This window comes from Trichoplusia ni, chromosome 6 (assembly GCF_003590095.1).
Source record: "Trichoplusia ni isolate ovarian cell line Hi5 chromosome 6, tn1, whole genome shotgun sequence".
Classification (NCBI taxonomy): Eukaryota; Metazoa; Arthropoda; class Insecta; order Lepidoptera; family Noctuidae; genus Trichoplusia; species Trichoplusia ni.
Genome location: NC_039483.1, coordinates 11,314,402 through 11,340,072, shown reverse-complemented (window position 1 = coordinate 11,340,072; position 25,671 = coordinate 11,314,402). Strand labels below are relative to the sequence as shown.

Sequence of the window (25,671 nt, the reverse complement as noted above, 5' to 3'; positions counted from 1 at the left end):
TAAGAACGTAATCAATTTTGAGTCATTTATGAGTCGTACGGCTATTGCAAAATAATTTTAAATAGTGAAATGTTCTAAATTTTCCCGTTAGAGAACTAAAATATTTTTGGTAAGTGTTTTAAATTAATCATATTTTGTGTTTAATATGTTTTATAACATTACCAAGCGTAAAATGTCCCGCCGCTTGGCAAAGGGTTCTTCTATTAAAAAAATAGTTTTGAGCATTGATCACCACGCTTGCTCAATGCGGGTTGGCAATACCTGATTTCTTCACTAAGAATGTAGTTTATGCTTTCCTATTTATATGAAGTGGTTGCAATGTAATATCCTCATATGTGAATGTTCTTCTATCCTATGAAAAACAGCATATGTAATTTTCCTTCTTACATATGAAGCATAAGGTCGGAAATTGTAAATCATTTTTGTCGTAAAAAGCATAAATAAATTACAACACACTAACATGTGACTTCATTGCTTTCAGATATCTTCTTAAGTAAATTATGGATGGTAGACTGCAATACAATCCCGAAGGTAAAACAATATAGTACGCAAGCTAATTAAGGTAGGCAGTTAGTGTTGTTACCTAAATCTATGAAATCGTAATAAGCTGTCTTGTTTGGGGCTCACGTTAAGTGTGATTAAACCTGTTTAATAATTGAAATACTTCCATAGCTGTAGTTAGTTTATACGGGTATGGCTATGGCTAAGATTTTATCATATTTGATGTTCTTAATCAAAATAACTCTTCTTCGCAGTCTACTAATACAATAAAATAAGATATAAGTAAATAATCTAAAAAGGTTCACAAATAAAAAAAAAACATGTATGTATTATTTATTATTTTCGTCCTGCTTACAAAAAACAATACTTTTACATCCCAATCGGAAAAAGGTGGCTCAACCGTACTAAGCTGGTAACACCATTTTGTGATAATATTTGCGAAATAAATTATCTTTATCCTTATCTGATTTGCGGGTTCATGACTTATTTTGAGGCCCTACGAGATATTTTTTTCACAAACCTAACACTTCCCTTTCTCATCACTTCGGATTTGTTGTATTTTCTTTTACTATTTAGTGTTATTACGGACTAGTGTTTTGATAAATAGTAAAGTTGCCAATTAACTCTCCACGAAGCTGTGATTTTATGCTATACAGTTTTTGCCTACAGAATAAATCCACAAATCACAATTGAATTGATGTTTAGCCGCAATAGCGGTGCAATTACCGCACCCTGACAATATGCATACGACACAATGTCAGTTTTTTTTTCTGTTTGTCATAGCATATTGTACTGACTTATTTTGAATATCTATTATGCTGTGTTTTGAAAGAGAAATGAAAAGTTTATATTGTGATACTGGAAAAAATAACTTTAATGTTGACTTAAATATAAACAACAAAAAAAAATTGTTTAATTTTTGCCGAAACTCAAAATTCTGTTTAGAAATTGGTATGTCGTTTGCCCCAGCAAGACCGGCCTCGCTCAAGCTGCACCACAGCACCTGGTCCCGACCCGGACCCAGTCGAAGGGTAGGTTGATTAATCGGAATGTTTACATTTAAGGTCTCACCATGAATACCACACCGATAGCCTTGAACAAGGCAGCGATGCGCAAGTATGAGGACTTAGAGGTCCCGTGCGAATCCATCCTTGGTACTTACGTATGGATCGATGGATCGAGCATCAATCTCCGCTCCAAAGATAGGACCTTCGAATTTGTACCAAAATCTACAAAAGGTTTGATAATATTGTTTTATTCTACTATACAGGGGCCCAATTCCGCTATTCACAATTGCTTGCAATTGAATACGAATAGTGTCATTTTAATTCAATTTCCATGAATTCATCGGCAATTATAAATAGCGGAATTTGGGCTCTGGTGTTCGTTTTCAGTTTATTTTTTTATATATTTGAAGCCATGTTATGATTGGGATAGTTCACAAAGAGTAACTGTAAATAAAGTTAAAAAGGGTTATTGACAAATAAGTTTAGAATCATTGGATACTAGTATTTTTTTACTGTGGTCTGCTAAATATTCAGTAATTAATCGTCATAAGCTTGCAAGCCACTACGGAAAATTAGATATACTTTTCAAATGGTATTTTATTATTCGAGAAACTTGAATATGAATAATTAATTAGTGGTTATCAGTATGCCTCTCAGACAGCTTTATATTGCCATGAAACTGAAGAGACTTTTATCAGAACAATTAAATGATAATGAATTGTTTCATAAAATATTTTTATAGAATCTAAATGTACTATTTGTGGTAAGCATGTAGGTATTTGCACTATTGAATAGTATATATCATCAATGTTTCATTATATTATATTTAAAACATGTGATTAAAGTGATACCAAAAAATTGATTTAAATTCTTCATTATCTTTGGTACTAAAGCGATTTCTGTAGGTAGCTAGATGTAAATAAAGAATAATACCATGAAAATAATTGTTTGGTAGCCAGCAGGTAATCTGCCTATGGTCATTATCAGTCAATTTCTTTCATTGTCAAAATATTTTATGTTTAGTAGCTAGTAACATTTCATTCCTAGTATTATTTTAATAGTCAAAAAGACAGGCTAAATAGGTTTTTGATGTAGCATACTAATATATTATATCTAATATATAAAATTCCCGTGTTAGTTACCGTACTCCTCCGAAACGGCTTAACCGATTTTTACCAAATTTTATATGCGTATTCTGTAGCTTTGAGAATCGACTAACGTCTATTTTTCATTCCCCTAAGTGATAAGGGTTGCTCACAATATTTTATTTTTTATTTTTTAGACGAAATCTTTCGTTTTTATTTTTTTATAATGTGACATTAAAAAATACATACAACTAGAAATAATTTATTAGGAAAAACAACGTTTGCTGGGTCAGCTAGTTATGTAATAATTCTGAATGAGCTTTACACCATATTGGATGCTATTTATTTATTCGCAACACAACTTTTCCTGAATTACGAATCACATTTTAGTATATTTATTTATTATATTATATATACGGAATCTATTATATAAAAAGTCTGATTTTATTAAGGTGTCTTTATTGAACAACGACTAAATATTATGTATTTCATTTAAAAAATATTTTCAAAGCCGTGAAAGCTGAGGCGCAATATTCGCTTTTTTTTTGGTTACTCGTTAATTACGCCAAATCGGCAACATAATGTTTTCATTGTAAATCAGTATTGCGTTTGAAGTTTGTTTGGATCGCGTTTATTGCTTCGTTTTATTGTTTTAGATCTGCCCATTTGGTACTTTGATGGTAGTAATACCGGGCAAGCTAAAGAAGAGAATTCGGATACGTATATATTCCCTCAAAATATATACCACGACCCGTTCAGACGTGGAAGCCATATAATGGTTCTGTGCGACACATACCAGCACAATTATCAACCAACTTGTAAGTATAACTCATTGACCATTTGACCCTATACTTATGCAATGGATACTACTTTTACCAAATACGTAATGCTTCCTACCTACCTAATCAGAAATTATTGAATAACTTTTGGTTTCGAACAGTTCAGGTAAAGGTAAAACCACGTTACTATCTACATAATAATATAATCAGGGCATCCTCTTTAGAGTTTATCTCGAATAGAATTTAGATTGTTTCAATTGAAACCCATAGACCGATCTTGATAACATTAACATGGGCAAGCGGAAGAATTTATCTTTCGATTAACCTAGAAATAAATTAAGTAGTTAGTGTTTCTACTTTTAAACAGTATGAAAATGATGTCTTAAGTCTAAAGCTCAAATACTCCAGGTTCAAAAGTATTATTTTTTTATAAGATAATTGTCTTATAATAAAACAATAAAAAAGATTAGGCTGAGACATCTAGATTAGTCGGTTGATAGATTACTTCCTACTTTTAAATTTGCGGCCACAATTTATTTTCATTTAACTACCATAGAGTTAAATGTGATAACAAATGCAACTGCTGATATAAAAACGAAAAGCAAAGAATGTATCAATGAATGCCAGCTTATCGTGAAAGAAATCGTTGTTATTCTGCAAAACGAAAAGCTCTCGGGAAAGAATTGTGTCTGTGGCGGTATTTTCGGAGCTATTAACATTGTACGTCCGCTTAATTCAGCAGCAAAACTCATGATAAACATTTGGTTTTATTGTCTACAAATGATTAATTTACTGCATAGTATAAATGTAAGCTACAAAAAAAATGAGTTGTAGTTTTATTATATGATTGGTGTAGCAGATTTCTATCATTTATTTTCTTTCTAAAGCAACTTTATGCGTTTGGTTGGGCCTTGTTGCACAATTTCTAGAAGTAAACTTTTCACACAAGCACAGAAACCGTTTTACTTTAAGTGAGGTCACACATTTAACACTCGTTATAACAGCGCTCATGCTTTTGTATGAATGTTGGCATGGAATGTGTTTGAAGTATAATCCGAAGCATCGCGGGGCGCATCAATATATCAAAATCCACTCACATTACCTGTTTCATAACTCGATTGCACGAGCGTTGCGGTTCACGTGAATTTATGTAAATCGATAGATTTGCAGCACCGAAACCCAGTCTCTAACTAGATTTGTGTTTCGTTTCCGAATGACCTCCTTAGAAGTTAGTTAAATTGACAGTGTTTGGGAGAGAGAGTGAAACGGGAATGCATTAAACATCGTGATTAATTTGAATTTGTGTCTTTTGTTTTGTCGAGCTTACTTAAAATAATGAGCGTGCTTCAAATAATGATTAATGTAACGGTCAAGGAAAATATCGTGGATTCCAAGCATAAGAATCTGAAATTGCTAACCCGCAGTGAGCAAGCGTAAATGGGAAGAGGCCAGTTCTCAGCAGTGGAACATTTATATTCGTAAATATTTAATTAACGGCAGTAGCCTTAATTTCGTGAGGTGAAAAAAATAATCCAAATGATTAAATGTTTCTTGCTCCCTATAGAGAAAGCATAGACTTGGTAAATCTAAAAGTACCGATATTTTTAGTAACACCCCATGTCAGTTCTAAGTTAATTAAAAGAATAGAAGGGTTTACTTGCAATACCTCGTTAATAGTTTGTCCAAACAAATTTACGTCCAAATGTTTGACTTCTCTTTGGATCGGTCAAATAGGACGACGGTAATGAAAGCGCGATCTAACATGCTCTGAAAACTGAATAAATCGATATTTACATTCTAAGTCAGCGTGCTGTATCGCTTTACCTTTGAAATGTTAAGTGACTGCATGTAATTACGATGCCCACCTTCGGGCAACTTCACAAAGGGAGCAGGTTGTATCGATGCTTATCCTCACAGATTAGATACAGAGAAAGTTTTCGTTTTCCTTTATCCAATAAGGAAAACATCCACACTGTTTTACACCAATTTTCTCACATGGATTGAATGTTTGTACAAGCTTTTATTTATGGGAGCCACAGTGTCGTGCGTTATCTTGTTTTTTTTTGTACTTGGCTTAATTATTAGTATTAGTGGGTACGCTAGCTCCGAATTTGCCCTACAAATGTCTAATGGGAAATGTGAAGTAACTGAATTTGCGTCTCAGAGCGCACTAACCCGTCGAGTCTAACTTAATAGCGGACAATAACGTGAAACTTATCAAACTCAAACTAAACTCTATCAAAGTCAAGTGGATAGCGATGTAGCTCGAAATAAGATTAAAGAGAGATTTAAATTTAATATTATTTGTTAAAAACTCGTAAACAACAAACCTACCATGAATTAATGTAACACCACAAGTTTACGCCTCTTTTAATACCGCATCACCGCTATTGCGGAAAGATGTCAACAAATGAGTCAAAACAAGTGATTTAATACGAAATACGAGATCTGTAATTGTATTACGTGACACCGGTGATCCATAAAAAAACAAGAACCATCCTTAATGAATTCTGGTGTTTCTATACAGTACTCGCCATTGTTTACAACAAAATTAATTCCAGAAATATAAGACAAAATTCAGAGAATAACTAAGAGAGGCGTAAAGATCTTAACTTCTTTTGTGGTTTATTTGTAGTTGCTAGAGTGCATTAAGTAGGTGTATACGTGATTTATAAAGCTTGGCGAGTATATGTAAAGGATGGTACTCTCGGTCGACCGGTATACTAAATGTATAGGTAATGAAATTTTCATTGTTCCTATGTTACAGAAAACTTGATCATGAATGTCTTGCATTTTCAAGCTACATTTCGTTAGATTTTATTTCCTTTATTATAGATAATACTTTCTATATCGCGTAGGCATAAAAACCCGTTTATATTTTTAACGCTTTGTGTAGTAACAATGTTTGAAATAATAAAACTACCAAAAACGTCGCCCCTTTTAATTAATTATACTATAGATGCTGCCGATTGGAATTTTTTGTCATGATTTAATTCATTAGTCAGCGCTAAATAAACATTCTGTATAAAAGGTTGTAACATGAAGGAGACAGTCCTAAGTTTTGAAGCGAAGCCACATTAACCTAATTCACTCTTTTTGTATCGTTTATACCAACCCACAAAAACTTGTAAACAATTCAATTACCCGAAGATGGTGCCAAAGAAAACCTTTTTTTAAAGCCAAAATCCCTGAAACATACCGTTTGAAATTCACCCGCTTGGATTAATGTTATTTATTTTGCCATTTCTTGACTGCAATAGTAAATGTAAAGTTAACACTATTTTGTGATTTCTTACAATAAATATTCTGCAAAACAAAAATCTTTGTTTTTAGAAATAGTTCCAATTTCTTTTTATTAGGCACACTTAAATACAATTATAACGAGTAAATTAGAAATAGTTTGATTTTCTCTTATCGTAAAAAAATGAATCTATACTAATATATAAAGCTGAAGAGTTTGTTTGAACGCGCTAATCTCAGAAACTACTGGTCCAAATTGAAAAATTATTTTTGTGTTGAATAGACCATTCATCGAGGAAGGCTTTAGGCTACAAACCATCACACTGCGACTAATAGGAGCGAAGATACAATGTAAAATGTGAAAAAAACAGGGCAGGTATAAATAATAACTTACACCTTCTACCCACGGGGACGAAGTCGCGGGCAACAGCTAGTAAATTATATTTTGACAACTATCAACAAAAAATAAAATAAAATATCATAGTTTTTTTTAAGAACAGTAAAAAATATGATCTGTTAATGTGATTATCTGAAGATTTTATCAAGTCAAGGGCCGAAAATCTGATTAATCTAGGTAATTACTAAAATAAGAAAGATTTCAATAATTAGATTAAACCATTAATTGATTATACAGGCCGCACAAATCGAATACTTGATATTTCTTTATTTTCTTGATAGTTAATTAATCTTCTGTAAGAAAAATCTTTCTCAATCTTCGGGTCTAAGAGAAACGTATAATCTCTTGAGTATAATGTCTCCCAATTTTTACACAGCTACGAATCATCGCAAAAACTGCTTAGTACTGTGCGAGAAGGGGGAGGTTGAGGAGCCGTGGTTTGGCTTTAACCAAGAATTCTTTCTGACGACAACTGAGGGTCGCCCTCTCGGCTGGCCCGCCGGCGGATTCCCCGCCCCACCTGGGCCCTACTACTGCGCTACAGGGGCAAACAAGATTGTGGCTAGAGATCTTATGGAAGCTTTCTTCAGGTAAATTTCTGCGTTATCTTTTATAGGTTTTTTTCTCATCCAATAGATTAGTGCCTCAGCATCAAAGATATTTTGTTTTGAAAATCGGTTACTTAATTTTTTCCTAACCTACATAATATTTTACCAGTTTATTCTTGCCTTCTTAAATAACACCACTGTGACGACATAAAATTAGTTCTCATTCCGTAAGTTATATTAGGGTATAACATTACTCAACACTTTCATACCGCAGAAAAATACCGTTTTTATTAGATAGCCCAATTAGGTGGACTTAGTTCCTGATTGATGTTCCAATCGTAGAAATAGTAGACGATGTCATACTGATATGGGTGGTCTTAACGTTACACAACGTTCATTAGAATCAATCTATGTAGGTTAGTGGCCAAAACGTTGCAATACCCCTATTTATAAATTGCTTCCCTATTCAGCATTTAGCTGTACTGCAATAGATAGCATTCTGATGATAGTTCACAATTGCTGAACCACGATACTAGGTACCGATAACAGGTATTCGGGCACTGAATAGAAACAATTCACGCTTAGTAACAATCAAATCAACTCTATTATCATAGTTAGCCATGCATGTGTATAGTATTTGTAAAATAGGTTGGTTAGATAAATCCTTTTACTAAATGGACGTTACTTTTTCCCAGATGCTGCCTTTTTGCAGGAATACAGCTTAATGGCATAAATCCAGGAACGACGCCATCACAGTGGAATTTCCAAGTAAAAACTAAAACTTAATTTTTCCTTTTTGTGTCAATTTTTCTGAAAATAATTAATCCAGTTAGGTACTGCAGACAAATTACTGGCAGCTAGTTGAAAGAAGTTGAAATGCAGATAACTGTGTTTCATGTTTTGAACATAATATATGGGATATTTGAGAAGTAGGACTTAAATATTATTTTTGTTGCTGTAAATCTATTTTCGTATAGACCTTAAGGTTTTCTATTCATTTATTTGTATGTACGAGATGCAGGGTGCATTTTGTAAATTCACCACTGACAAAGGTGAAGGAAAATAAATATTCCAAATATTGGAAATCGCCAATCCACAGTGCGCTAGCTTGGTGATTAATGGTCAAAAGCCTTTCCTATACGGGAAGATGTTTTTTGCCTGTGTGCAATAGTGGATCTTATATAAGCTAGTATTATACGCTCCACTATAAATCTTCCGGATATTTCTATCTCGAAAGTTGTTGATTATTTAAAGTCATTTCTAATTTTTCGGCTTACAATATGCACTGGTATTCGGCCTAAATGTTAAAAAGAGTAAATATTGTAGAAGGTAATATCGCAATGCAAGGCCAATTTGTACTTGCATTGTATACTTGCTGGAAATACTATCCTAGTACTGTTGCATAGTTAACGTATATATTTTAGTTCTTTGATTCTCCATAAATGGATTTAGTCTAAGGCCAAGGCATGTGTGCTCCGTTCAATACGTTTTTCTTTTCTATCGGTTTACTGTGTTAACGTTATGGTTTGACTTATTTATTCATTATTAAACAGTGCTTATTTTGTTTTACTCTGAGGTTCTTCTTTTTGGCATCATAACACTGCATATTTATTTTTGGCTTAAGTTTTTAATAGCCCATGCAATTGTTTTTTTGCGTTGATTTCATTCAGACAGACACGGAAAATACTAGTCCTGTCAAGTTTTGAATCAAATTGAACAAATATATTTTCTACAAATGTAGCTGAAACGTGACAAAATTCGTGATGTCTTCAAGTCTTCAAACATTTCATATGACAGGGATCATGGAATTCAACGAGACACGAAATAAATATTTTTGGCCTCTTGAAAGTTTCGTCTATGAAATGTGAGAAAATTATGTTTTCCTTAACCAATTTCTTAGTGAGTTATTTCCAAGCTAGATCTAGACTGCAATCTTCTATAGTTTTACGTCGTCAATTCTAATAGAGCCTATTTGTAACCACTCTGTAGGTGGGCCCAAGTCCTGGCATCAGGTCCGCTGATGACTTGTGGATGGCGCGCTACATTCTCTCGCGGTTGGCTGAAGAGTACGGCACAGTGGCCTCCTTCGAGCCGCAGCCGGTCCCCGACTGGCCTGGCAACGGCACCTTTGTCTACTTCTCGTCCAAAGACATGAGAGAAGACGACGGAATACTGTGAGTACTGATTGCTATTGGCGATGGGTTGAATCTTGCTGGCCCATTTTTCGTAGCCAAGTATGGAGATTGTTGCTAAGTAGTTTGTATTGAAGGTTCTTTTTGCCTTGTTATACAAAAAGGGAACTTTATCTGGGTGTGAAATACGATTGATTAATTTAAAAGAACATCAATTCGATGTCGAAACATAAAATGTTTTATGTTTCTTCAATTTACTCTCAGTACTAAAAAAACGGATTCCTAAGGTCGGTCAATATTTTTTGTTTTAATTAGTTAGTCGCCCCTTTTTTAAGGACTACGGGTAACGACTTTAAAGTTATCGTTTGCCGATAACGCAACAACTAGCTGTGATTTAAAACAGATTAAGAAACGTTTGCTTTACGTTAAACACTAAAGTTTTATAACTTTCAGAGTTCTTTCTAGAAATACTGCCTTTTGAGTTTCAATAATATGCTCCAGGATTTTAAATCCTGAAATTATTAGTAAATGCAGCTGGGATAAAGCCAAACAATACTCAAACAGTATTTGTAGGTTACTACAAAACCCGTCGTAGATTGTATTAGTTTTCATCGTTTTCATGTAATCTTGAAAAGAATATTTTTGTCGCAAAACAAGTCACATTATTATAGATGGTATTGCTATTTTGGACTTGTAACTTTGGGGAATGCTATTAAGGATAAATAATAGCGAACTAATGAAGGTAATTTGTAAGTTGTTATCAGTGTCTTAGTTTAACCTAATTCAGTGTTCAATGTACTATGAACACTATTTTGAGCTTCCAGGCACCGATAACAACTACAATTGACATTACACCCATACAAACACAAATTAGAGATTTGTCTTAAACCCTATCCTTATCAAGCAATGTCTTTGACATCCGGTAAGACCTAAATTAATTACTCCTATTTTCTATTCTAGGCGACCTTCGTCCTAGTAAGAACAATATAGCTGGCAGCTGACAGCTGCCAACTATGTAAGCGTAGGTGAACACTAAACCACGTCAGATTTAGCGAACAAAGCGTGGAAATCAAAAGATTTACCGCGTATTTAAAGATAAGAGAATAACAACTGCTTCTGTAAACACAGTTAATATACAATGCGTATCATTTTCTGAGAAATGAGCTATGCCTAGATCAGATTTAGCTTTAGCGAGAACTGATAACATCAATATTTCTAGAATTTAGAATCGTGGCAGTATTTACCTATCAAATTCAGTCTGTACATACGATGCTCGGGTGTTCAGGAGTAGCGATTAATTTTATTTACCGAGTTATATTGTTCTAAATGCGATTTTTTTTTTTTTTTTTTGTTTAGGCGGGGGAATCCTCATGGACACCCACTCCCTCGGGGGAGGAAATGGGTAGTGTCAGACTTTTACTGACTAAACCTGAACCGCCGTGCTACGTCATCCGCGTTTTTGTGTCGGTGTATGGCAATGCGTTGCAATCCTTCATACACAAATGCGATGGGCCTACCGTAACTCTTTCTTTAATTTTAAGTTAATTTACCAAAATATGAGTTTCATAAATGAGGATCTAATCTATGAATTTGATATCTGGTACTGTTACCAGACACCCAAAAATAGGAACAAAATCTTAAATCTTAAACTCCCGTTTCTAATCAGAATAAGTGTAAACATTATGAATTATTTAAAGGTTACCTGAGTATACTAAGGGGCGGTATTTGCAGGGTGATTGAGCGCGCCATTGATAAATTGGCGCGTCGGCACGGAGCCCACATCAACGAGTACGATGCGAACAACGGCGGCGACAACGCGAGACGTCTCACCGGCAAGAATGGGCAACCGCATATCAAAGATTTTACTGCAGGTAACATTAATATACTACTCTTAAATGTACTATCGAGTTATGGACTATAGCCTGATCACCAACAATTAAGGGTCAAATGTGAAAATGAGACGCCGCTCTACACTGCATTGCGCTCTCACATTTCCACAATTGCAAACTTACTTGAAGAGGTATCCAGAGGTATCTTTACTTTTTGACAGTCTGAATATCGATTTCATATAATCTAAAATTAAGGCAAAAAAAAAAAAAAAAAGGTTACTGTTACTACGTGACCACAACCTTACTCAATAATTGTGTAATTTGTAATAAAACTACTTTTACGGATGTTATCGAGGTTTAATTTTAGATTTTAGTTACCGATGTCGGGCAGGAAATTGGCTGATATATTTGATTGTTATTTTATGTGCTTTGCTTTCGCTAACTGCTCGGTCATTTCCCGTCTATTAATTTTGCCTGATTGCTCCTCGCAAGTCAAGTACAGGCATGTAGTTTTCCTGTACTAAGCTAAAACTAGCGGAAATGCATTAGCCCATTACTTCTAAATTTATTTAAACCACGCACTAAACCATGTTTATGATCTGCTTTAAAAAGTGCTACGCACTATGACATTATACAGTCACTTTGCTGCTTTGCAACTCACATGGGTCTTGTACTAGTTTGGTCGCCAAGCTATTACGACATCACTGATCGCTACAAAGTTTAAAACTGCATTTTTGGCTGATAGCCAAATTCTAAACTGGCCGGTTTCATCCCAAGAGTATTTATTTAATGCACTTACTTACTTATTGACAAATGCGGCTTATGAACGAAACTAAAATATGGAAATCAGTTACCTGTTTTTGCATGGATAGCCGAGATGTAAAGGTAAAAATTTATGCTCGGTTTAATTTTCTCAGTGTGAAAGACGTATTTTTATTTAGAACCAAAGTTTTTGAAGTATTTAAAAGCAACACTATGGTTTAGAGAGGTTAGATTAATGCAGCCGCAATAACAACAGTAATACGTACGTACTCGTTTACGTATGTTGAAGCTTTAACCTAATCCGCCTTTATAGGCTAAGTAGTAGCTTAAATAGGAAAACAGAGAAACAATGTAAGAATAGCAGCTGCAGATAAAAAAATCATCTGTTTGTTTAAAACCAAAGTGAATATGTAATTTGTTTAACATTCAATAAAAAGATTTCCACGTAAATAAATCGCAATCTATTTTCTAGAAACTGATGTAAAGATAAAACTTTTTTACAGTTCTTTTTTGATGACATAGGCTGTGACACTCTTGACGTAAGTTATCCCATTTCTAACGGGCTATAAATATTTCAAAGGGTACAGGTTAAACTCTCCCTTTCGTTCCCATTTATATTTCACCTATATAAAGTACCTTGGCTTCAATTCCCGAAATCAATTTATACGTTTCATTCAAATGGAAGTATTTTTTTTTTAAAGAAATATAGCGCTAACCTTGCTTTACATACCTAGTTCACTTACAGATCTAAACTGAATAATATATGTACCTGTTTTATATAGGTAACGTTACAATGGATCATGTTATGAATCGAATTGTTAAAACAACACCAACAGGGATTGATGTAAATACCATCAGTCCAGTTGCACAACTTCACTCGTGCTATGTAAAGTGGTTTTTCGTTTATGATATCAATATCAACTATACTTATTATCTAATCAACTCTATGCTGATACACTGACAAAATCGACATGTTATCGTTTTGTTACACAGTGGCACAACAGTAGAAGTCTAATTAAGGGGCTTTTATGAAATCCAATCCCCTCGGATATTACCGAAAACCTCGGTTAAGCGATACTCTCTAGGGTGAGCTGCCAAGTTGAGAACAAAAGGTTCCTAAATGATATATTCTCAATTTGTTAGAGCGGTCTCCGGCGGGTTTAATACTTCCGCGTAAACAAAAGAAATAAAACCAAGGAAAGGAGTATGTATTGAACCCATTTCTCATTGGTTTCGCTGTGCAGTAGTTTACTACGTCGGTATTCGAGTTAATCGATGCCCGTTCTCGTGTGCTTTTTTCTCTTTCAATACTGCTGACAACCCGCGGCACGTAGTTCGCAGTATCACTGTACCACAAAAGTATTTCATTACTCTTTTGAAATAAATACAATTTTTTGTACATTATTTTACATTTATTTTGTAAGACAGCCAAATAGTTCCAATATAATAATTATAGGCCAAAATAACATAGTTGCTCGTGTAATCCAGAGCAGATTATAACTTTGGTGGAGTTGCGTGTTTGTAATTAGTTGCTAAAGCGTAAGAGAGACTGAGATTACATGAAAAACTTTGCCACTTTACACCAAATAATAAAGTCTTAACATTTGGTTTATTTACGCATAAAAATATTTACGATGATTTTATTTATTGAAGCCCTCTTGTTCATATTTTATATTCATACTATACTCGGATTTTCTATTTCAATTGAAAAACTATTGCCTTTATCCGAATGAACAGATGTAATAGTAATAAATACATCAGGAAGCTTTAGCGATTTATTACGGCAGGAGTGGCTCAAGAGGCTACCAACGTTGTTTTTGTAGATTAGTTTTCAGACTTTGGTCACGTAGTTACTAGCTAACTAGTTAGAATAGTACTTAAAACTAACAAACCGAAGAAGCGGAAACTAAGACTGGAATAATTAAGCGTTGGTTAAAAGTAGGTACGTTCTCTACTAGCGGTCTACCGACTAGTCACCGCACAAACTCTGAGGTTCCACATGGATACCATAGAGTTCTGATGGAACATGATGTCCATGGCATGCTATTTTGCCTAAAATTGGAGATAAAGGCCGAAATTTGGCTGCCATAGATTTTTTATTGTGATTTAATTAAGTTAATGAAAGTTAATGATAGCACAGGTAAATAGAAAGTCGAACAAGCTATCGCTAAAAGATTCAAGAAATGTAATTTTATTATTAAGTTACGAGTAATTAAATTATTTTTTCAGAAGAGTTCGCACAGTTTTATATTTAAGTGGCTTTGATTAAAAAGGCGCATCATACTAATGTCTAATCTGAGGAGCTCGAGGCTGACTACAGAAGTTGACCAATCACAGGTTAAGCTTGCTTGCGCACAGTTAAGCGTGATTCGATTACGGTCGTACGATAACGAGTTTCTCCGTGTTTCGAAAGGCACGTCGAATTGTGGGTCCCTCTTTACCTCTCCTTTATACCTCTATGAGAGCTTTGACGGGTAGTTATAATATGCGACAGTTGAGGAGGTCAGATAGGCACTCGCTCCGTGTAACACATTGGTACTTAGCTACATGCGGTTAGGCTGGAATTCGGATCCCAACATAGTTTCGAAAAAGTTAGGCTGATGATGATCATACTAATGTATTTTTAATGACACACCAAACACACGTTAAAACTTCTAATTTTATAAATTACTAGATACAGCTTATAAAAACTTCGTGAAGCTACTATTTCCCATTAAAGAAAGGTTTTTCCACGTAATGTAATTAAGCCATGTGTCAATTTTTATTTTCATATTTATAACGAAGAAAATTAATAAGTAAATACATTACATACCAATTTCAAGAAAGATTTAACAATCATAAAATGGCGTAGGTAGAATAATATGAAACATCGCGGAATTTCATATAAGTTTCTTCTTTTGATACTGCTTCTGGAATTATTTTACTTTTATAAATTCGATGCGTTTGTTTATTATGCCTATTTTAAGAACTGCATTCATTTTTGTAACCAATTTATTGTGGTATTATTGTTGTTTTCGTAGTTCCTGGATATTTCTTCGGCACAATCTCTTATTCCTTGATCTTTTCGCTTTTTAATAAGCAGACATAACACATGTGCTAAATTGACATACTTTTTTTATGAATACCTGCGTTAACTTTTGTAATATACCTCTCTTATTTCTATATCTTTACGCCTCAAAATGGTTTATGTCGAATTTCCGTCCTGTTCACACTCATAAAACGCTTTATACTTGAATAATGAAATTGTTTACTAGCAACAAGTACAATCAACAAAATAGATTCATGACCCGCCGGCTTATTTCTTAAAGACATTCAAATACAATAAACTCGACATTCGCGTAAACATAGATTGCCATGGTAACAACACCCGTCATTTAATTATGTACATTATAGTTAGAATTTATCCGTTGCAGTGGCCATCTTTTTAATTAATTCATATCCATGATTTTTAGACGCAGGGGAACAAATGTCGTATTGACCCTGTGATAATTTTTTAATTGATCGATAATGTTAGTTACACGATTTGGAAAAGAAAAAACAATGGTTAAGCTTGATACCAAAAAGTTTTGATTCAGATTCAGATTATTGCTGATTATCCTATAATGTGATCTATTCTAGTAAAGACAAAGTTCAAAATGGTTTAAATCTCCAGCACGCATCGACGAAGAGTGCCTAATTTAAAACCTTTGTTGTTTTAACGATTTCAAACGATTTCTCGTAAAGGTGGATCATGTTTCAATTTGTTGATTGTGCATTAAAAATGAGGAACAGCCTTTATTTAACATCTTTGGAATAAACTGCTTTTCATCCTAAACAGATACTTATTGAGTGCGTAATAAATAAAATATAACTGAGAATCTATTTTAAACAAAGTGTAGAAGTGAATCCAATGTCATTTAATATTTTTTTGTGTAGAAGAAAGAACAGCGGAACGATATTTGCCACAAAATCGACATATTTTTTCGAGTCTACTAAAGTTTAGGTAGTTCTACGTAATAATAATAACATTGTACAGTTGGCTTTAATTGGGGTTCTAGATCACTTTATCAAGTCAATAGGCTGATCTATTGAGTACCCGATAAACCGCAGCAATTATGTGTGTTCCAAAATAGAACTGATCCGATCAGTATTTTAGGCTGAATTATTTAGGCATTGTGATGGATAATAATCATGTTCAGAGAACGTAATTTACTTTTCTTTTGTGTTAAAAATAACTTTATTCGATATAAAGTCAAGATTGAATTGAAGGGACTGAGAAATATATACAAATAAGGTTATATTAGAGCGGTACTTTAATGTTTGGTCAATTGTAAAAAAATATTATTGGTTTCAATGAAGCACTAATCGTGAGTCCAACAACCGTTTTTGGATTCCCCTTTTAAGGATTACAGGGAATACCGTAGTCGATATTTCAGTTTTGACAATTAAGGTTGTCAATATAACGGGTACGGTGTGTTAGCAAGCCATTAATACCAAGGCAAATTATTATTCAAGCGACGCTCGCTCTAAATAACCTTTTTATTATCAGCCACCTGCGGCTCCGCCTGCAATGATATGTTTATTGCTGGAAAGAATAATCCTGTTTTTCAGTCTATTAAAAAAACCTTATGTTTTAAAACATGTAATAATTGGGTTCCATTCCAATCTCCTCTCAGAAAACCTTTCTGTAGATTTCTCATGAAAGACTAAGAAACATTTATGCATCTATATATTATATTTTCATATATTTTGCGATTATAGTGTTCGTAGGAGTGTAGTTGGTATATTGGGTTGTAGTTGGTAGTTGGTATATCTTTGTCAACAAAATGTGAGCCTTAATAAATATTACATTATTTTGTTAGCCAACAAATATTTTATATTAAAAATACTAAAATAGACAAAGGTTAATAAATAGCTACACAAGAACGTTTTACTTTAGATTAATCTTGTTACGTTCGGCAATCCATTGAAATCTTGCGACAAATACATTAATCTTGTATGTCTCGGGATAACCTGTCAGCTGAACGAAATTTAGTGGCCGTACATAGTACAACAACAGTTCAGTATCCAACTTAGTCACATGCATTTCAACTTGGAACGAAGACCTGCGCAAAAATTATGGTAGGTATTTTCACCGCTGGAAAAAGCGATGAAAATACCTACCATAATTTGCGGTTTCGCCCGCGTTGATAAGTTTACGGTTTCAACATCATCATATTCCATGGAATCAATAAAGTAATTTACATTCAAAACTATGATAGACGTCAAAATAATTATGCTAAACATTTGACAAGAAAGTGGGTGGAATAGTTAACATGACAAATTGAATGTTTTTATACCCACAATTTTTTCATGCTTATACTGTGGACTTACTTCCCTGGAAGGCCACGAATATTTCACTAAAATAAAAGTCAAATCGACATAGAAACGAAATAAGTTATAATGACGTCATCAAAGCATCATAAATGTAACCGCCATGTTTGCGAAACTATTTTACATTAAATCCGGATTATGAAAACAGTTCACATCTGTTGTTGTGAAAGCGAGAAACAATAGGCGACGAACATAGGATTAGAGATGAACACGCGAAACGTGGCTGCTTGTGTAAACTTCTGATAAAGAAGTGATTATAATATGTGTAGAACACATGTTAATGTTTATACTTTTAGAATTAACTTTAACTTGTTGAACACACAGTTCTGAACTCAACCTTAAACGTATACACCTGTTCATGACAGTCCGGTCGGCTTTTACATTTTTGCGTTATGTATAGTTACCAGCTTCATAAGTATAATAATATCTAAATGAAACACACTATAGGTATAACCATCATATCCAAATTAAAGTGAGTACTTTCCTCAAAAGGCCTCTACCTATAAATATCAGTTAACACACAACCTCTCAGGTGTTATAAAAAAGTTTGGACTCTTGCCCTAACGCTACAAGTTACTTAACGTCAAAGGTCACGTAAAATGGTTCCTTGAACATCCAGATAACGGCGAGTGTACAACTTTGTGAAGATTTTTACGAAGATAAAAGTTTATATTGTTTTTATAAAGCAGACTGAAGTTTAACGAGGGAATATTTTAGATTGTAAATTGGAGCATTAACCGCATTTTTTGTATTAGATCAGTACTATGAACTGTTAAATAAAACTAAACTTCATTTACAGTTTATTATGTAATGGAAAATAATTTGAAACTAGTAGTTCGGGTAAAACTTTAATCTCCATTATCAGTCCCATCTTACCGTAGTTTACAGCTGGTTAACACCTATCTTACGCCTTTCAAGTTTCTAAAGGGTTCCCTTTTGTGTAGATCTATTCGTGTCCATTCAAACTTGAATAACTTTTTCTAGTGATTTTGTAAAAGGTTGGAAGGATGTTTATTGTGATCAAGATGTTTAGTGTGTAGTTGCCAGTCATCAGTGAGACAGAAATTCAAACAGATTGAAACACTTAAGACTTAAAAACAATTAATTATAATAATGCTTAAATCTTGTGTCCTTGAAATGTTCCATAACCATTAAGATGATTAGTCTTGCTAAATCACGATTATTTAACATCCTCAAAATGTTAAGGTTACTTAAAACCTCCATATACTAAGATGGCAATTTAATAGGTTTAATTTAGTTAATCTACCTTGTAGAATTAGTCCTAACTTTAATAGCCTTAGGCAGAGTCTAGATCTGTAACTGGATAATTAGTAAACGTAATTTGTGTTGCAGGTGTGGCTAACAGGACTTGCGCTGTAAGAATACCTCGACAAGTGTCCGAAGACAAGAAAGGATACTTGGAGGACCGTCGCCCCGCGGCTAATGCCGACCCCTACCGCATCATTTCAATAATGCTTAGAACATGCATATTCGATGAGTAAGCTGCAGTTGGCAACGACACTTACTCGGTATGTGTTGAGTTGGTTTCCTGTTTGGCGCAATTACAGTTACAGCGTACATAAATATGTACAACTGATTGATTAAACGCTTGAATGTCTTTGTAAACTTTGTGTTTGAATAAAATTACGCCTTTATTTTCTTGTTTATTTACGTAGAGTTACGCGAGAGCGAGATTTATTGCTACTGTGTATTGCAAATGCCAAATGGAATTTTTAGAACTTTTCATTTGAGATTTCTGCAAAGTATCGAATGCGAACGGGTTTGTTTATGAGTTAGAGTTGAATAGCCCGCCCATTGCTGCAAGTCTCGTGACTAACGTTTTATTGGTCAATGAAACCATGAAACCATTTGCGTTCTTTATTCACGGCAAATTTGTGGAGATTAAATTACATTATAACTTCTTTATTAGTTTCCCCAATTCATGGAAGTAAAAAAAATATTTGTCACAAATCTCTTAATTACGGAGTTTTTTTTAAAAACAACGAAGGTTTTGATTATATCCGATAATGAGTTCTGGTAATGAGTTGCAAAACACTGCACAAAATTCCCTTAATTTCCGTAATGCTGTCACGTAAAACCGTCGTTAGCTTATTTCATACCCTACAACAGGAAAAAATACAAGCTGGAAAGTAATTGAAAAAGTTTTCGGGATATATTTAAACCTTCTTTGCTTTCTCAGTACAAAACAATACCTTTTTATGAATATAACTCATTGTGATTCGAATGTTTTTTTTTTTTAGCATACTGATCTTTTCATTTTGAATAGTTATTTACAGTAGTATCAATTATATATTTCACTACAAATAAAGGCTACAGACGAAACATTGCTTTTATAAAATTAGTGATAAAAAAAACACATGCGTCCTTAAATTATTTTAATTTCGTAAATATTTTACATTTTCATTTATCATTATATTTGATCACATCACATATTTTCTTATCCCTAGAAATATAATTAATTTAATTCTAATTCAACGTATTTACACTTTGTCATCATATGATATGTCTGTAAATTCAACAATGTTACTATTTGGGAATATATACAGTTCACTAACTCTCTCGTCTCCTATGGGCATTTCGTCTCTATTTGATAGTTTCTTCGCTAATCTTCTTTTGCCCATGTCTGTGTTGGTCATCCTTATGTTCAAATACCTCCTGCTGTTGCCATGGCCGTCGATATCTTCAGTATTCATTAAATTGAAACCATTTTCTCGATTCTGACTAGCCATACAATGGCAAGAATTCCTAGAAGGAACTTTCAAAGTATCCCCCGGCGGCATGTTTATAGATTTTCTGGTTGAGTAACCACTTCTGTCGTTTGTTGATCGGAATGATAAAATCCGAGTGCGATAGGATTGTCCATCCTGAAATTAATTACTTTTTATAAGCTGGCTTTAACCTTAACTGGAAAATAAAGGCAATCTATAACTCGCTGAAAGCTTTACCTCGTAGCTATCATTAACAAATCTACTTGGCTTTTTCCCAAAGGTGAAACGCTGCTTGAATTCCTTCTTGAATTTTTCCTGAAATCAAAGTTATTTGTGTTAATTGGTTCACGTATTTCAAATAAACAAGGCAGCTGTGGAGCTCACATGGATAGACACACATATCTAGATTGTAGAGCTTTCTACAATATCGAGTTGAAAATATGTGAATTATAGTAGAAACTAAATTACTATAATGCTTGTATGGCTGAGAGTAAACTTTGATTGAAATTGATATTTTTATTAATTGTTTGAGACTGACAACACATTATCGAATTTGAAAAATTGACATTAAGGCCTTCGTTTCATGTCTTTTCCTGAATGTACGTTCTAGAGTTTGCATGGTCATAGATTTGAAAAAAACACTGCCATGTAGCAGCCATACAACACAAAGCACATAGTCTGAAGTTCATTTATCCTAAATGTAGTTTTTCATATATACCCGTGAAAATATTTCCCCGCCGTCCATAGTAAGGTCTCTTTTGGGAAATCTTTTAGAACAAAGCTGAAATCCCGTCTTCGTACGGCACAAACCAAAAAAGGTGCCTAATATATTATAAGAACACCTTCCTCCGAAGTTGTATAGTGACTGATTTAGATCTGAGTGCCATTTGATATGGACCTCCCAGTAATTCTTAGTAAGTAGACCTGATTTTCTACGTGCGTGTTGTTACGTAATTGCATGGCCATACGATTTCAAAAGAAGATAAGAGAAAAAGTTAATAAACTATTTTTTTATGGGTAATTACATTGAAACTGTGTGAAGTAAAAACTTTTTATAACAGTAACTATAAGTACATTTGGCTCGGCGATGTTAGAAATAGAAGCTAAAAGTTAAATTACCTCTGTTTACACAAAACAGTATTTTGATGTTGTTCTTTTCGTAACACGCACAACACATAACTCTTACAATTGGGTTAAGGCTCTATAAAAGGTAGAGAGATTTATATAAATAGACTCACATTGTAGATAGCGTAGATGAATGGGTTGTAGCAAGAGTTACTCATTGCTAACCAGTCAAAGCAAAAGAAGAGTACATTGATGTATTTATACCTGAAACAAAATATTTTGATTACCCTCGAAGCCAGAAAACATGACTGGTTTAAATCTATGACATTAACTTTTTTTTTGCTTTCACAGTCATGCAGTCTGTACAATATGTCAGTACCTAATTGAAAAACTAAAGTTCACTACACGACACTGGCAGAAATTGTTGTAAAGAACAACAGATTGCCATAAAAAAAAAGACGAGTTTAAATAAAACGGAGTGCGTTTATTATCTACATAGAACATAAGACAATTCGGCAGTAAATAAAAATAAACAATATTGGTTTGCAATTTGTTTGGCTTTGGTTTGGTTGAATTGATATATCTATGTAATATATCTATATTTATCTTAACATTTATGAGTAGTTCAAGTTTAAATGATACTTGATCTTGAAGGAATGATATAATTATATTAATTGATTTTGAGGCACGTCTTAAAAAAGTAGAATATAGGAATTCTAGTCATCAGTTAGACCAGTCATAATAGGGTAATTTAGATGGAGGTTTTGGAATTTACGTATCATGTTTTGTGCAATACATTAGTTGAAATTATGTACAGTTTAATTATTACACGTACATAGTTTTCACAGTTCCCCCAAATGTCATAAACTGTCAGGAAGTTCGATAATTTATCACCGATTTCACGAAATTGCACACTAGGGTGCCCAACGGTACTTACGATCATGCGTGAAACCGAATTCCAAAAAAATGGCGCCTTTATCAAGTGGAAAGTAGTGGAAAGATTTCGCCGGTGTATCTCCCTTGAAAACGGAAAGTCCAATAAAAATAGAACCTTCTCTTTCGGAATTCATTGAACGTGTTTTATGTTTATTCGTACCGGGATTTTCATATCCGGATTGGTAATCGTATTAATAAACTAATTGTTAGATTGATTTAATGAAAATTATTTTGATTGTATGACGCTGACAGTTTATTAACTCTTCGAGGTTATTATAAGTGCGCTAGTAGTAGGTAAAATATTAATATTTATGATCCTGATATACTGGAGTTCTCGAGGATCCTCTGAAGACTCTGAAGAACTTATTATACTATGGAAGAATCAGCAATTGACTGATTCAAAGTTACTAAACAAGCAAGTCGATTGGGAAAAAAATCGTTCCAATATAAGTTGCCAATCTTATCTAGTGCTAAACAAAAGTTATGTTTCTTTTACGATTGGTTTCGGTGCCCAATGGGATAAATGTTTGTGATTTATTGTTTCAATACAAAGACAGTCTGCAATGTAGTCCAGAAGACTTTCAAGGACTAATCGGATTTCGACAAACTAAGAAGTATAACAGTTGTAATCCTTTAAAAGTTTGCTATTTCTTATTTATTATAAGAAATGGACTGATAAGTATCTTGTTTAATCCTACAGTAGAAGTGGCCTATTTAAGGTCATTGTCAGGCAATCTAGGCTGAATGTTTTGAATACTGCTGTTGCCTTCATTATTTGTCAAGGAAAACCCCTTTTTATAAAATATATTTTTAATTATATAGTTATACTCATGATACTATACAATAAGTGCAATATTGCATTATTTATATAAAGTCATTTGATTAGCTTTTATGCTACCAACTTGACTCATCGATCATCTCACAATGACAAGAAATAATGATAAAGAAATATTTGAGGTGGCTAAAGTACGCTCTTATGATAATGGAATAAAAAAAGAGAATGATCATTCAAAGTATTATCAATTTCAGATTGAGTAACATTGAATTATAAATAACGAATATGTTGAATTGTATTTATATAATATCCTAAATTTTAGTAAGTCGAGGAAGAGAGATGGGGCACCATACGGCTTAAACTGATATCTCTTTTCCTCAACTGCAAGTTTTATTTGAAGAGGCCCGATAGGCCCCTTCAAATATGTATGTAGCCAGTATGTGCAAGTTAACAGTTAAACTTATGTTTACATTTTGTTTTACAACTGCGGTATTAGAAAACAGCAAAATCAGATATATTCCGCAAATTGCACCGAATACGTAAGGTCAGAAATATTGATTTACTTACTCATTTATTGATGGGAAGAAAGATTGCAGTAGCAAGTAGCTTTGTAGAGGTAGCCAACACAAAGCGAAGAGAACCACAACCAAGACGAGCATTTTGATCACCTGTAAAAGGATTGATATATTACAAAGAGAACGCGGATAGAGATGGAAAGGTGAATTAAATGCGATCGATTGTATGAAGATTGATAATGACGGACAAGTAATAGATTTGACTTAAAAAAACTTATTAGTCCTTCAGATAAAACAATAAAAATATGGGACAAGTATTTTTTATTACATCGCGTATATAAAAATGTTTCAAAATTAGCCCCCAACTTTCATAGGTTCATTTTATAATTTTTATTGATTTTATAACATGAAAAAACGTATCTCATATTTATGAGTAAACTGACGGACTTAGATTAGATTAGAATATTCTTTATTGTACACCATGGAATTACAGCAGTGATTCTTAATACATACAATTTTATACTATTTTTTTAGACTATTTGTCTAAAAAACCCTATCGTCACAATTTAATTTTGCTTTGCTTTACGTTTTGCAGTTTAAAGTTTATAGGCTAATGCTGATACAGTTTCAGAACTGACTTATTTCTCCATTAAGTTGGTTTAGTGGCTATTGAGAAATGGCTATTTCAAAGCGGGTACTATACAACTGTGCAAGCTGTTTCAAACGTCTCTAACGGAGTCTAATAATACTTAGAAAGCTGTCGAGAAGCTATTTATCCAACTTCCGGAACTCAATGTTCTACTGACCTTTACCTATCGTTATACAAATAAAATTGTTATAGAACAGAAGTGATTAAGGGAATCAGAACGGGGAACGGTTATAGTAGATCCTAATTTTAGGACTTTAGGCGATTGCGACTAAAGCTAATATAGATGAAAAAGTCTATTGGTGATTGTTTTGATGCTTTTTGAGATCATTAGATGCATTCAAAATGATACGATTAATTCAAAAATAGGAATTATGGAAACTATAGAAGGGAAATAAATTAAAGGTCTTTAAAAATACTTCATGTTATTATTTTGAAAACTAATTGATTGATGATACACGTGAACGCTAAATTATTGCTAAATACAAATCATGTTCACCTGTCCAATACTAATTATTTTTAACTTCGTTTCACAGTTCAGTTCTAGTGAAATCGAAATAGAATTTTAGGAATCGATTATCATAAATTCGATCGATTAGACTTTAAGTATTCCATTGATATGATTTGCACTATCTGCAGCCGTTGTTTGAAATCCATTTATTCTGTATTTATTGGAATAATAAACAGTTAAGGTATTAGATAGCGAATAACGTAGATTTTGATGTTGTCTTAGATGATGCGTCTCTGTATGAATGTGAGTACCGTGCTCAATGACGTCACGACTGTTTGAGTATGCACTGTTTCTCTTCCACAACTGAAACTTTTACTTGAAACAAGCTGTGGTAAGCCTCCCAAAGATGATGTATAAAGGATAACAACACATTGCCATACACTGACATAAAAACGTGGGTGACGTAGCGCGGCGGTTCAGGTTTAGTCAGTAAGAGTCTGACACTACCCGTTCTCTCCCCCGAAGTAGCGGGTGTCCATGAGGATGCGCCGCCTTACCAAAAAAAGGACCCCTGGTCTTATGATTACTAAAGGCTAAAAACTTTACTTCTCTAAGTTCCAATGTAAGTAATGGTAAGTTGTCTAACTTAGTTCACTAAGGAATACCACAGTAACATCTAAGATCCCGAATGTTCATTAATTTTTCTTCGTCATTGGCCATATAATGATTGCTTTTGTCTTAAAACCACTTTTTACCATAACATTGTCTATTGTCTTGTCTGTTTTTTTACTTTTTTAATTGTTATTGTACGCTTATTGTGTTGTAAAATTTATTATCAAATTAAGAGATTCCGCGAATTGTTAAATGTCCAAAATTAAATTTGTTTCATGAGTTGCTCAATGTAACAATGCAACCGCAAAAT

The 25,671-nt window shown here is 33.6% G+C and overlaps 2 protein-coding genes across 3 annotated transcripts in view; one reads left to right on the top strand and one right to left on the bottom strand.

Moving 5' to 3' along the window:
* On the top strand, positions 1 to 19,287 carry LOC113494917 (glutamine synthetase 2 cytoplasmic-like). Of its 2 annotated transcripts, none has more exons than XM_026873437.1 (9): positions 1 to 109; positions 482 to 531; positions 1,566 to 1,739; positions 3,250 to 3,411; positions 7,386 to 7,599; positions 8,253 to 8,325; positions 9,547 to 9,731; positions 11,421 to 11,560; positions 18,986 to 19,287. In XM_026873437.1, the coding sequence occupies exons 2-9, from the start codon at positions 501 to 503 to the stop codon at positions 19,132 to 19,134; spliced, it is 1,128 nt and encodes a 375-aa protein (XP_026729238.1). In that variant the 5' UTR covers positions 1 to 109; positions 482 to 500; the 3' UTR covers positions 19,135 to 19,287. The 2 variants fall into 2 exon arrangements, with proteins under 2 accessions (XP_026729238.1, XP_026729239.1); XM_026873438.1 differs by having other exon boundaries at positions 482 to 562.
* A 746-nt stretch (positions 19,288 to 20,033) lies between these two features.
* LOC113494916 (substance-K receptor-like) overlaps positions 20,034 to 25,671 on the bottom strand; it is a 41,676-nt gene continuing 36,038 nt past the window's right edge. Inside the window, exons 8-11 of the mRNA XM_026873436.1 lie at positions 23,705 to 23,805; positions 21,600 to 21,690; positions 20,599 to 20,676; positions 20,034 to 20,517 (exon numbers count right to left, since the gene is read on the bottom strand). Coding sequence (XP_026729237.1) covers positions 20,134 to 20,517; positions 20,599 to 20,676; positions 21,600 to 21,690; positions 23,705 to 23,805 — 654 coding nt within the window. The 3' untranslated portion in view covers positions 20,034 to 20,133. The remainder of the gene's footprint in view (positions 20,518 to 20,598; positions 20,677 to 21,599; positions 21,691 to 23,704; positions 23,806 to 25,671) is intronic.

Coding starts and splice junctions, on each gene's coding strand:
- LOC113494917 (XM_026873437.1), top strand. CDS start 501: ATGGATGGTAGACTGCAATACAATCCCGAAG. Junction 8,326..9,546: donor CATCACAGTGGAATTTCCAA/GTAAAAACTAAA, acceptor ACCACTCTGTAG/GTGGGCCCAAGTCCTGGCAT. Junction 9,732..11,420: donor AGAGAAGACGACGGAATACT/GTGAGTACTGAT, acceptor CGGTATTTGCAG/GGTGATTGAGCGCGCCATTG.